This window comes from Archocentrus centrarchus, chromosome 3 (genome assembly GCF_007364275.1).
Source record: "Archocentrus centrarchus isolate MPI-CPG fArcCen1 chromosome 3, fArcCen1, whole genome shotgun sequence".
Lineage (NCBI taxonomy): Eukaryota > Metazoa > Chordata > Actinopteri > Cichliformes > Cichlidae > Archocentrus > Archocentrus centrarchus.
Window position 1 is genome coordinate 17791504 of NC_044348.1, and position 14386 is coordinate 17805889.

General features: G+C 42.1%; 1 protein-coding gene across 4 annotated transcripts in view; it reads right to left on the reverse strand.

Annotated features, from left to right (window-relative positions):
• Positions 1-14386, reverse strand: part of tcf12 (transcription factor 12) — a 95939-nt gene that overhangs the window by 32963 nt on the left and 48590 nt on the right. For all 4 annotated transcript variants that reach the window (XM_030719652.1, XM_030719646.1, XM_030719636.1 and 1 more), the window contains exons 7-8: positions 12118-12250; positions 10864-10916 (exon numbers count right to left, since the gene is read on the reverse strand). In XM_030719652.1, the coding sequence (XP_030575512.1) occupies positions 10864-10916; positions 12118-12250 (186 nt within the window). The remainder of the gene's footprint in view (positions 1-10863; positions 10917-12117; positions 12251-14386) is intronic.

Genomic DNA, 14386 nt, shown 5'->3' on the forward strand with positions numbered 1-14386 from the left:
GGGTCCCGCTCAGTCCGAGCCGATGGGGGTCTCCGCTCAGTCCGAGCGCTCCGAGCCAGGGGGTCCCGCTCAGTCCGAGCCGGTGGGGGTCTCTGCTCAGTCCGAGCGCTCCACGTCACCCGAGGGTTCCCCACCAGAGCCCGGGGTCGCCCTTCTCCGCCGCCGCATGCCCCGCGGTCGGCCTCCAGTGTCTGCTCCCCGTCGCCGCCGCCGCACGCCCCGCGGTCGGCCTCCGGTGACCCCTCCTCGTCGCCGCCACCGCTGGGAGCGCGGTCGGCCTCCAGTGACTCCCCCTCGTCGTCGCCGCCGCCGCTGGGAGCGCGGTCGGCCTCCAGTGACTCCCCCTCGTCGTCGCCGCCGCCGCTGGGAGCGCGGTCGGCCTCCAGTGACTCCCCCTCGTCGTCGCCGCCGCCGCTGGGAGCGCGGTCGGCCTCCAGTGACTCCCCCTCGTCCTCGTCGCCGCCGCCGCTGGGAGCGCGGTCGGCCTCCAGTGATTCCTTCTCGTCCTCGTCGCCGCCGCCGCTGGGAGCGCGGTCGGCCTCCAGTGATTCCTTCTCGTCCTCGTCGCCGCCGCCGCTGGGGGCGCGGTCGGCCTCCAGTGATTCCTTCTCGTCCTCGTCGCCGCCGCCGCTGGGGGCGCGGTCGGCCTCCAGTGATTCCTTCTCGTCCTCGTCGCCGCCGCCGCTGGGGGCGCGGTCGGCCTCCAGTGATTCCTTCTCGTCCTCGTCGCCGCCGCCGCTGGGAGCGCGGTCGGCCTCCAGTGATTCCTTCTCGTCCTCGTCGCCGCCGCCGCTGGGAGCGCGGTCGGCCTCCCTCGTTGGGATTTTGCTTTGTGGCCCCTTGGCCTCTGCGGCCTCCTGAACTGTGTGTTTTTTGTTTTTGGATTTCCCACTGACTCCCCTGAACTGTGGACTGTTTTTTCCCCTGCTGTTTTTTGTTTTGTCATAGCTCCTGGACTGTTCCTTGTTTCGGCCCCCTGTTGGACTGTCTCCGGCCTTGTGCCGTCGCCTTTTGTTCTGGTCCTGTGTTTTTGTTTTCTTCCTGTCCGGGTTTGATTTGTTTTGTTCACGCCCTGTGATTTCTGTTTTGCTCCCTGTCTTTGTTTTTGTTTCGGGCCCTCCCTCCTGGTCCCCCGCCTCCCGCCCTTGTCTGGTTTTGTTTCTGGTTTTGGCCGTCGGGAGCCGGCCTTTGAGGGGGGGGTACTGTCATGTCCTGGGCCGTTGGCCCAGCGTTTTGTGTTAATTTATTTCCTGAGTTTGTCCTCCCTGTATGTTTGTCATGTTCCCAGTGTTGACTTGTCTGCGTGTTCCTTGGTTTATCACTTCCTGTTTTATTTTGCCAATGTGATTTCCTTGTGCTTTGTGTTTAGCTTTGCTTCCCCTGTGTAATTAGTTTCATTTGCCTCACCTGTTGTTCCCTGCTGTTTCCTCTTGCCCTGATTACCCATTGTGTATTTAAGCCCTCAGTTTTCATTTGTTCTCTGTCGCGTCGTTGATGTTTTGTGCCCGCATGTTCCTGTGTTCCCTGTGCCTGCCCTTCGTCTCCCTGTGCCTCCCTTCCAAGGTTTTTGTATTTGTGTTTCCCCGTTGAAATAAATCCCCTTTTTAGTTATGTTTGCTTCTGGAGTCCTTCATGTGAGTCCTTCCTCGTCCGTTTCCTCCCCGGCCATGACAAAAAGACCTTTGTAATACTACATACGATGAAACCTGCCTTACCCAGACAGTGGTAACACTGCCAATGTGTGATAGTTAATATTTTTATAGCACACTGGCAGCGTGACAGCAATTTCTAAAGCAAGCTGACCTGGACCCAGAAAAACAGCAGATGGATGATTATCCAAAACAGGCTTATTAGTCCTATTTTTATGTATGCTTTTTTTTTAAATATATAAATTAAGTTAAATTGAAATGCATTTCCTATTTGCATAGTACTGCTGAATTTTTACCTTTTCTTTACATATAAAAAATCAAAGTCCATTGACTTTCATTGAAGATATGAATTAGCTACTAACGCAACATCACAGCGAATTCCTCACCGTTTCAGTTTCAACTGCACCCCTTTTATCACAAACTACAAAAAATACAAAAATCTGCTCACTAATCAGAGCTTTAAAGCTGTTAACTGGACTGAATTAAATGGTAATATACCCTTAGAAACAATTTCTGCACACTTCGTGTCTAAGAAGGATTAAATGATCTTTGTATAGTTACTGTTACTGTGTCAGCTTGTGTGTTTATGTCTGACTGTAACATCTGCACACACAACAGAATAGAGAGCCTGGATAATTGAGTCCAGTCATAAAATTTAAATTCCCCTGCAATCTAAGCACACTGAACTGCAGTAAAAACATTATTAAAATACTTATGACAATAAAACTAACAAACTTTATAATATCGAGGAAATTTTCGTTGTTTCAATGACTTGCATATGAGTTATTCATAAAAAAACTATCAAAAGTCAGAGCAAAATAAGTCAGTTACTTAAGGTGTTCAGGAATTTGATGCTTCAAAGTGAGCTGACAGGCTTTATATGCTACTGCTAATAGCATTAGAAAGTGTAAGTGGATCAACAGGACCGAATAAACACAAATGTGTATGAACAATGAGATGAGTGAAGCAGACCTTTGTGGAGCACTTGAACTGAAGGGAGAAAAAAGAAACTTGGGAACGACAGCACTGAGCCCTCACTACATTATTCATCTCTATACCCAGAGCAGAAACACACATACAAAGAAAAGCTGTCATAAACACTGTTGTTAGGACTGCAAACACTATTCATGCAGATCCGTTCAATCACAAACAGCTTTGTGATGTCAAGCCCGATCCCGAATTCTGAGAGCAGAAGCAGAGATGCTTTTGATAGAAATGGAGATGCTTTGACCAAAGGAGAGGACAAGCACAGAGAAACCTGTCAAACTCTGCAGTTAAGCATACACACAGCGGCAAGTGTGTACACATTCAGTTTAAAGGATGGTAGACATTCAGTCCCGTCAATGCAGATTTTTCTCGCAACAATGCTGAGAAATACATAACGATTTTCTCTCCAAACTGGTTGTTACCTGAAACGGCAGCTCACAGATGTGCTGTGTGATAATGTGACACACTGTCACCTACAGATGATACAAACTTCTAAGAGAGTGCTGAGTTTTTTGGGGGGTTTTTTGGATCTATTTACAGTAAATTAAGTAATAGACATTAACTTAAAACATAAACTAACCTATATTTTAACAGGGGCTAAATCTCTTTCCCATGAGATATCAAACGGTTGATCCTGGTTTCTTTGTGTTTTGCGCTTGAAGAGTTCAGAGAAGTGAAAGAAGCACCTCCCTTTTGCTTGAAAGTGCTGTGATGGGAGGCCTGTTTGCTCTTTTGCTGTGAATCTCTTTGACCTCTTTATGACAGACATGAATGGCACATGTTTGAAATTTTAAGTGAAGCCTAATAATAGGCTTCAAAAGAAAAGCAAAAATAAAACAGAAGGTTTTACTCTTTTTTTGTGGGTTTTGTGCTTGTTGTTTCAAAAGCCCGTTTTGTAGCGCAAAAATGTTCAAGCAGTGATACAAAAATGTTCACATTATAGACTGTAATTTAATATAAGTGACGCTACAGATAGATGGTGGCTATCCTCAGCTGGAATGAGTAAGCGTTTGTATAAAAAGAAATATCCGCACGTGTTATGTTTTCAATCATACTTACAAGAAGGCTGCACACATTTTAATAATTAGGCACTTGGACTAAAAGTCTGATGGCAGGAAATGATAAAACAAAGCTTCTAACCATATTTATTTCATTCTCCAAGCTAGCAGAAATTAAAGGAATTTTAAAAATTTACATAACACATTTGTGTTGTGTTTGGACATCTGTACAAAACCATATGGTAGAGAAACTAGAAACAAACTAATAACTTTATTTTCCTGACAAGAAGCTTCCATTTTTTCCTCCCAAACTTTCTTCTGCTCCTCACACAGAGATCTATTTTGTTTCACAATGTAGAATAAATGTGAAAAACGTGTAAACCAGATGGAAAGAAGAGAATGAGAGAGAGATGGAGCGATACAGAAGGAAAGCTAGTGAAAAGGTGAGGATGGAATCCTTCATTTGATTATTTTCATTTGTTTTTTTTGGGGGGGGGGGGGGGGGGGGGGGTGTCACTCTTTTGTTCTGGCAGGACCCAGCAGGTCACTCCATCACTGGATACAGAAATAACCAATGGTAGCCCAGTATTGCCGTTTTGAAATAACTACCATCTTAATTCTTCATATGATTTGGATTTCTGAGGACAAACTTTTCTACATGAACAAAGCAAACCCATGACTGGTTGTGACACAAGTAGGACAATGCTCACTGGAAGTACTGGGCATCTTAACGGTGTAACTTATCTTGTTAACAGCACACAGCAGGGCTGATGAAGACTACAAGAAAGCTAATCAACGTCCCGGATGCATCAAAGCAACAGAAACAGAAATCACTATTTCTGGTCAGAACTTTCAGTTTAAAATAAGATAAGGTTATCATCTCCCACAGGAGAGTATCACCTGGGATTAGGTGAAATGTGAACAGATGAAGCTGCACCTTTACTATATGTAATTTCCTTGCTCCATTTCCCCTCATTTCCTGTCTTCCTCTACTGCTCCTATCTAATAAAGGCTGCCAAAAGAAAAGGAATAAAATCAAGGGGAAAACAGGATGATGCAGAGGTCCAGAGAGTTGGGCCTGAAGCTTTAAGTTGGAGACAGACTTGCTATCCATGCAACCCTACGTGCAATGTAAGGACACGGCTCAAAAAAAACCGGTGGGAAAAATTGTGATTCAGATGGAGGATCAGGGTACTACACCAAAAGATCTTAATATGATCCTCTGCCAGAATTTTGCAGGAAATGGAGATGTACAGGGTGTCTTTCTCTGCAGCAAAACCATCCCTTAAATTGCTCTTTTGTATTTTAGACTGCATGACGAAAACTTCCTTCATCCTTCTGGAGTGCTGCAGGGATGACTTTTGTTGTAGGCCAACCTGGATGTTAGCATCACCCTGGTTCCCTCGACAAAAAAAGGTAATGGGATTTTTAGGTTTATAGTGTGAAATATAAGTGTGCAGTTCTTTAACATTTAATTCAGCATAATCTCAACAAATTTACACCACATTTATAACTTGAATAGTAAAAGGTGAGTATTTACTTGCTTAATTGTTGAACAAAATGTCAAAATGACTAAAGCTTGTGATTACAGCAGACCTTATTCTTAGACATCGAACAAAAAAACCCCATCAACTTTGAAACAAGAGAACCAGACGTGCAAAAATGCTAACTCATTTCCGGGTTTTAGGACTCATTCTTTGGCACTCTATTCCAACTGTCTGCTCACGTTAGGCAGAGGTGAGAAAAAATGTAACCATGCAGCTGCATATATTGTGCCCGCATATGAACAGTTCCATTTTTAACATTAACACTGATATTATGAAGCTTATTTATTTCTCTGTGTCCTAAAACTCTTCAAGAATAAACTACATTAAAATACTTCTGTGGTCAACTCTGAGCTAATAAACTTCCTTTGCCTCAGGAATCAAACTAACCACCATCCTTCAGAAACCTGGATGGTTTCTGTAGGATGTGCTATCATCATTACACTGGTCTCATTTATCCCTCACTAATGCACACATTACACATTACCTCTGACCTACAACTGAGTCCTGTGGTTCAGTGATGTGCTTTTCCAGGTCACAGCAGCCATCCTTAGATGGTCTCTAAATAACAGACTTAGTGATTGTTGACAGGCTGTGTTCTTGAGTCTGCCAGCGATCTCAAATCAAGGTTTGCATTAATGCCGCACACTCACGCAAGGCCTACATGAATAATTTACAACAGGCCAGAATGTGAGTAATGACTTTAATCTGTGCATTATTTTTGTGCTCTTAGTCCTTTTAACTCCTTGTTCTCCTCACAGATGAAAGAGGTCAGGCCTCTGGATTGTTTGCCTGTTCCATTATCTGCAGCCTCTAATGTCAGTGGTAAATTTCAGCCACCCAAACAAAGATAAACACAAAGCCCAGGGTCCCAGAGGTGGCTGCGACTGTTCAGCATCATCCCGTCAAACCAAGGGTGTCTATCTAATCAGCCATCTGATGAGGCCATCTCTGGGGAGCTCAATTACCGGGGTCAAGTTAAAGCCTAAAATATTGGCCCTTGTCAGTTTTATCACCTACAATAGCATACACACCAATGATATATAGAAAACACACTGGACTTTATAATACACACCGAATTCTCATTTTTACATTTCTGCTACAGTAAATTGTAGAACAAATAACCTGTTAATACAGATAAAGCGCATTCACCTCATTGCTGACATTACACACACATCTGGAATATATTACAATGTATTTCTAGCTTTTCATGTGTTACTTTTTAAGAAATAAAATTAAAGAAGACAACATGGATTTTGCAGCTTGGACGCTTTTTTTCGTATGAAACCCACTGAAGCAGGAACTGCTTGTTTTAAGCTGAGCAGGAAGAATATATTGCAGGGTTGTCACGATACTAGAATTATAAACTCAATACCAAGTCAGGAAAATACTCGATACCATTTTTTATACCACGGGGAAAAAAAATGACAAGAAACTGTTATTATTTTTTTCTTTTATAAAGGTTAGAACAACACAAACAACAAATGACAACACTATGTTTAAGTTGTCTGTGCAAACAAAAATATAGCTGCAATATAACACGCAATGACTATAAGATGTATGACAAATATTTTAAGATTCTCTTAGGTAGTACCAAAAAACAAAAAAGATAAAATTTTTAGGTTGTCTGAGGTGGTGGTGTGCTTCTGGTGCCAAGATTTTTTTTTCTATCCACATTAGGTTTATTTAGAAAGAATTTGAATTTAAGTTTAAGAACAAAACTTATCATAAACACCTTCAGCTCATTACAGCTGTTTATTTCAGCTATTAAACACAAGGACACGCAAATATCCCACTTTACTGTAAAAAACACGTATGTTAAGTTAACCCTTAACTTCTTACATTTTATGACTGAAGATAATGAGGGCAATTATAGTATTCAAATCCAGAACAAAAACAGTGAGCAAAACACTATTTGTAAATCTTTATTTATTTATTATTATTATCTTCATCATTATTATTAGTAACCAAATCTTTTACTTGTTTCATACTGGAAGTCATTAAATTGTACCACTTGACTGGTCACAGATCTCTCTTTAGTGACAAACTATAAATAAATATCAGCAGACTACTTCAGGATGTAATTGAAAGTGTATGCATGTATGTTTGTTTAGAATGTTCATCCCTCTGGGGGTCACTGTTTAATTCATGTTTTTGTGGATTTACATCAGAATATCAAAAGGCAAAAACACAAAACATGCAGCTTTCTGCTTTTCTGATGGGTGGCCCCAGAATCAAATTTTGCCGGAAACTTTAAAAGGCCTAGGGTGTTCGTGGGGGTTTACAAAGGGCTTTACTGATGCATTTCATCTAAGATCTCTTCCCTGAGCTCTGTTACTGTCCCATCCTGCTACGGTTCAAAGGAAGAAAGAAAAAGGAGCTGCTCTCTCTCAACAACAGGAACACTAGGTTAATGCTGCAGTACAGTATTATTCTTGTCTTTGAGCTGTTAACAGCAGATGGATAGAAGGAGAGACAGAGAAAGAGGGAGCAAAATATACCGTTTGAAAGTCATGCATCAGACAACACTGCAAGGAACATTTCTAGGTCTTAAGATTCACAGCCTAGAGCAGACTTCCTTTCTTACAGCTCGCACAGTACAAATCTCTCAGAAACAAGGGTGTCTGACTGATCTGTCAAAAGCAAATGTCAATCTTTTTTGTCATCCACACTCAGAGTTCTCGCTTGCAAAAGGCCCTGAGGGGAGCTGAATCTCAGCCCACCACTTTCTTTCTCTCATCCTGCAGCCATACCGTCACCAAAGCCAGGGAGGAAGTGTCACATCGAGCCGCTGTGCCTCTGACAAGGCGGGGATTTGGGGGGGAAGGGGGGGGGGGGGGGGGGCGACGACGACACTATTTACACAAACAAACTCAACATGCATGCACACAGAGATACACACCATGCCCTTGCAGATTCCCATAAATATCCTACAAGAAGCAACTTTCCCCCACAAGCTACAAGCTTTCTCTCTCTCCTCCTTCAGTCCTCTTGTCAGACAGGTGCCCACGCAGCTGCCCATCAGCATCCCTCGGCATAGCAGCCTGTCTGTCCAATGACAACAAGCTCTGTCCTTCATATTCACTGTTCAGTTTATACAGTCAAACAATGCAGGCAGCCAATAAAAACCAAGGTGTCTACTGTAACAGAACTAATGCTTTGCACAACAAAGACCTCTATCTATCACACAAAGCAGTAAGCTACATATACTCTAAATTTATAAATAAACAAACTGCTTTAAAGAATCCTTTAAATGACATATTGCTAGGCATATACATCACACAATTACACGATTACAGCCACTGCAGAATCCCACGTCTGCAAGCACACAGCCAGCAGACCACAGAGGAAAGTATGAGTGTGGCTGGGGGGGGGGGGGGGGGGGGGGGGTCTGTATATAAGATGAAAAAGCCCTATAAACATTTAAATATTTGCAATCACCAGCTGGCCCGTCTAGATAGTCTTCACATCCCGGTGCACTGCAGTGTCAAAACCTAACTGCACAGAGGAAGTGCTCCCGTAAATATTTTGATTCAGCTCCATCATGTAGTGTACACACACATCACGCCTGGAATTGCATCTTACACTGCCCATCTGATTTAAAACTCCTAAATTTATTTTTAGACTGAGGAGCAAGAATACAAGCTGGGGAATAAAGAGGGGATTTGAGAATGAAATAAATAAATAAGAAAATTCCCAGCAGTACACATAATGATGGGAAGCACTGTGTTGATTTTTTTTTTTTTTTTTTTTTTTTTTTAAATCAAGCAGCTATTCAAGTCTCTGGTGAGGCTCTCACGTTTGCTTACACAAGCAAAAGCTTTCGGTGGCATGTGCAGCTGCATTCATACTTTACAGGTACGCTGCAGGCTCTTCACACAGCTGCCTCTGGCAAAGTAAATCTGACTCCAGGTGCACCTTCCCCTCGGCACTTCTTCAACGGCACCCTCACTCCTTCCAGAGCCAGCAATACAAGCACGGGTCTCAGCTGATAACCATCCCCAGGCAATACAGCTTACACTCCCTCTAACACTCACGAGACACACTTTTAAGGGCCGCAGGTAGCACTTTTCACTATCCAGTAGTTGTTGCACCCATGCCTCACCTTTGCTTCCTATTAGCTCACTAAGCAATAATGTATCAGCTACTAAAAGCTTCCACACAACCTCCCACTCTAACGTTTTTCCACATATGCCAACTAAAAGAGAAAAAAAATGCTTTATGTTTTCTTTTCTCTGTCAGCAGGTAAAAAGAGACCTATAGCCCTTTATTCAACACTGCCATCTTTATTCTTTCAAATGGGATCAAAGACTAACTGGGATAATTCCTCCAAGCTCCAGGCTTTATCTTCTGAGCTGTACTGAGTGACAAGAAGAAGCTGTATTTTATCCCATCCTCTGTCACTGTTTTTCCCCATCTAGCATTGTACTGCTTGATTGTACTCTTATGAGTCACAGAACCGCACCTGCGCCCATGTGTTAAGTACTGACAAATAAAAGCCCAGCGTCCATTTACACAACAAAGAGATGTAACCCGTGAGGCAACCATTCTTTGCCTCCCTCCCTACGTCTGACAAGACCTCAAATATATCACTTACTTAAGAGGAAGGCAGCACACGTTCCTGCTCCTGCCAGGGACTGCTCTCTCCCTCATGCTCTGACAAACTTCTTTTCAAATACAAATCCAGAAACAAAACACATGCCACCCTTTTATGTTCGGTGGCCTGTTCCATATTTAATTTCAGAGTAACAGCAGTAGAGGTGATGATTATCAAAGCTCTGCAAGGCAAATCCAGTCTCAGACTCCCTCGCCAAAAGAAGAAAAGAAACCTCGTCATTGTTTAAGGAAAGAAAATGTTGGATTTTGGTAAACCAGTTGCTTCTGATTAAAAAGGAAAACAAATCCTTGTCTTCTAGTTCTAAGAATTCAAGCAAAGCCTAATAAAAAACCTCTGCCGATCCACCGGGGTTTTTAACAATGAACATCTGACTTAGTGATTTATGCATATTAATGAACTCCAACACCCCCTGTCTAAGCGAATACAAGCTGAGCTCCACACTTCTCTGCATCCTAATGGTTTCTGCTCCACCGGGATCATTACCAATAGAAATTTCAGATATTCTGTGCTATTAATCTCTGTCTGTCCTCCTGTTCGGCTACGTAATGACTAATTAAACATCAAAAGAGCAGAGCTGGGGATCCGCTCTGACAGCCTCTCTTTCTCCCAAGAGAGGCTGTGAGGAGGCTAGACTATGACAGGGCAGCACTGAAAATCAATCACCTCAAGGTCCACATGTGTATTCACACACATACACACACGCGCACACACTCACATGCATGTGCTTTTGCACAAGACACCAAAAAATCTGCAGGAAGTTGTCGCCCACAGAGACCTTTACATGCTCAGATTAAAACAACAAGCATGTAAACAACAAACACTGAAAGTCAAAATCAAACAGGCGCCACTGGAGTCACCGCTGAACAAGGCTCACAAAGACAACACAATTTCAATCCAAGAAGTGCGGCAGGGTTGTCAAGAGCGCTCTGTGTGTACAACTGTGAAAAGGGAGGGTGTGTGAGCAGTAAAGATGTGTGTATATGTGTGTGTGTTTGAGTGAGTGTGTTTGTTTAGGTGAGCTCACTGTGAAATCTATTTATATGAGAGGTAGATGATCTTCCACTCACAGATGAAGGCAGGCCAGGAGGGACCTTGCGAACCTTTTTTGTTTGGAGAGGATCTGTGGAAAGATGAAAGCAGAGTGTATTCATTCAAAGGCAAAAAAAAAAAGTAAAGAGGCAACTGTACACAAGCCATAACTCACCAACAAAATCCTAACAAGCATGGTTTGTGATTTTCACATAAAGAATAAAACTACACACAATCCTACATGGCATGACAGAGAAATATGTCGAAACTTGTTTGTTTTTTCGCTGCTCTTTCAAAGCGGCCTAATGACGCTGACCTGCAATGTCGATTGAAGCCAGTTAATCTCTTTACACCAAAGCAGGGTGTGTTAATATTAGGGCTGGCTAAGTTTGAGACAAATACATAAAATTGGTCACTTTTTAGAGCATATTTACTTATTTCAGTTTAGTTTTTGTTAGTTTCAGTGATAGCGTTAGTCTTTCTTTATTGTGAGATGTATGTTAGATGGTCAAACAACTGACGCATAGTCACACAGACATCCCAAGGCTCAAACATTTGAAACAAAGCCTCATTGCTGCCACACATGAATACAAGTATTTCAAAAATTCATATAGAGGAAATGAGAGAGAACACCAGGTTTTGGATATAATATTACTAGAAATTATCCCATTGAAAATGTGTTTGTTTGTCTTTTCAAATTCAATCTACAGTACCGTGAAATAAAACACCATATTGTGGTTTCTACGAATTGGACAGACAAATACTTCAGGGATTTCAAGCATGCATAACTGTACATTAACTTGAGCTACACTCCTGATAGTCTATGTTCATAGAGCCATAGTAACAGATATTTACCCAAAACAAGGTGAAGGACCTAGCTCAAGTAGTTTTCTAGATAATGGAATTTTAAAATGGTCTCTCAAAAACAGTGCTCTAAAAACACCTAGACCCTCATCCCTTTTTTTTTTTTTGAGAAAACGAAAGACAATGACAGTAGGGACCTGAAATTTTGCATAATTCCCATTAAGAAATGTATTTTTCCCTCTTTCCCCTGGAATTTCTACACGCAAATCTGTGTTGGTCAGGTTAGAAGAACTTGGAATGACCAAGCATATGTAATTGGGTCTACTGAAGTGTGAGCTAAAAAAACAATTTTCAAAAAGAGTGATTAAGGGTGTCTTTATCTAAACCTGGCATACTTTTGGAACACAGTGTAAAATTCAAATATTGTAAAACCTGCTGTGCTGGTCATTTTAGAGCATTTTTCTTTCAGTCATCAAGACGGCACTGACCGATGGCTGGAGGATCTGGTAGAGAACGTCTTCTTGGATTAGCTGCAGTGAAGGAGTAGAATGGAGTAGCGGACTTCCCTGACGTAGTCACTGAACTTGGACTTGCCAACCCGATGTCTGACCTTAAAGAAGACTGAAAGACAAAAACACACAAAAGCATAAAACTAAAGGAAATGATCAGCTTTTATTTTCTAAACTGAGTTTAAACCAGTCATTTTTTCCCCCCCTAACTGTCTATATTTAAATACAACTTTGTCCAAAAACTTTGAGCATCCGTGGCTAATGGCTTTAAAATTTAATGGCGGGGCGCCTGGGTGGCTTAGTGGTGAAGCCGGCGACCACATACATATGCCGCGTCGCGGTGCGGGTGGCGCGGGTTCAAGTCCCGGCCCGTCGCCAATTTGCCTGCGTGTCTTCCCCTGTATCTTTCCCCCATTTCCTGTCTCTCTCCACTGCCCATAAAAGCTGCTATGGCCAAAAATGCAAAAACAAATTCAAATTTAATGGCTATAAAATTGAATCAGTTTGCAGTTTGCAAGCTTAAATGCATTTTTCAGCCCTAAAAATTTTATGTCTATCTCCTGCATTTAACAAGTTATGAGGGCTCAAAAATACTGGAAAAAAACAATTAAAAAGTGTAATTCAGCACACCTATGTGCTTCAGGGACTATTAGCTGGAAAATTTTCATAGTCTGAAGGTAAAATTTTGCATGTTTTTATTACATATACTCAGGTGGGAACTTAACACATGGGCGCACTTCAGATTTAGATGTCCAATTTGTTTCAAAAGAACATTTCACATATTAGCTTATTTTGCATGAGGGGACAAACTGTGCCAGCTTTTGAAAGCCTACCATGTTACCCTGTCACCAATATCTGTTTAATCTCTACAACCCTGAAAAACTGGGTTAAGACACCCAATTAAGAGCTTGGTCTAATTAGAGTAATCGGCTGGAGATGAAGAGAGCGGGGAATGTGTGAGTGAGGTCAACTCAGACTGATGAGCAGTAGTAGTAGCTGGCTTGAAAACTCGCCTCGCGTGCCCTGTTGGACTCTCCTTTGCAAGCTGAGGATTGACACAGTTTACCACTAAGACTTTTCTAGTCGAAGTTCCAAATTTATTTATGACTAAAAAAAAGTATACATAAGCTGTAATACAAAAGAAAAGAAAAATAAATAAATAAATTGTTTGCAAAAAAACAAAAAACAAAAAAAAACAAGTAGTCACTGGTGCTGGAGCTTTCACATGGCACAACAGACCCACTTCTGCTGTTGCCTTTGTTCAGTGACACTGAATACCTGCAGCAGCACTGGGTCTGACCTCCTTTATGCGACTGTAGTCAGTCTGGGAGGAACGACATGCAAATACAGATGTTTGTCGTGTCACACAAGAATAATTGATTCAACTCTTGCAGCTTGAATACATCTTAAGATTGTACAAAGTTCCCTATTAAATGCAGAGTTTAGTATCAGACTTTGAGACAAAATTCTGATATTAAATATTAAGGAGCTGTAGCTCATGTGAGTACACCTCAGCACCAAGAGGCAGAGAGGTGCAAATGATACTCAGGCTCTCTTCTGAGCCCTGTTGGGAACTATGTAAGTCATGATTTACAGTAAAATAACTGCATGACTACAGGTCGTGTGGCAAGTAAATCATGAGATCAACCATCTTATTCAGTTATTTGGCTTGACTGGATGTCAGTTGGTTAATCTCAGATCTCTGAAGCTGCAGGTGTGCACCCTTTCCTCTGTGCCTAGTCACAATGTCTAAAACAGCACAGTCAGTTAGAAAGCCAAAGAGAAGTTACAGTGAAAGGGGACTTTAAACAGGGGTCTCATCTCCTTAATGTGAGGGTGCCACTTTAGTTCACTTGTTTGAGCAGGCAGCCTCTATGCTGTAAGGCTCCAAGGGCTTGGTTTTGATTCCACCCACTACCATTTCCTGCATGTTCCCTTCTCCCTACTTTTCCTTCTGCTCTATCAAATAAAAGCTACAAAAAAGTCCCAAAAAACAAAACCTTTAACATGGAAATGTGGAATTACTTTTGTACTTACTTGTGGTAATATCTAGCCTTGGACAGCCATACAGCAATTATCTCAGTCTATAGCTTGGCAGCAACCTCAGGTATGGGGTCTGTTTAGCTTTTAATGCTCACTTTTCTGCACGGTGCTTTCACAAAACATTTTTGCTTCAATGAGCCTGCCTACAACAATTTTAAAAATATTGCATGACTTGTTGGATGGATGGATGTTTGACTTGTTTTAA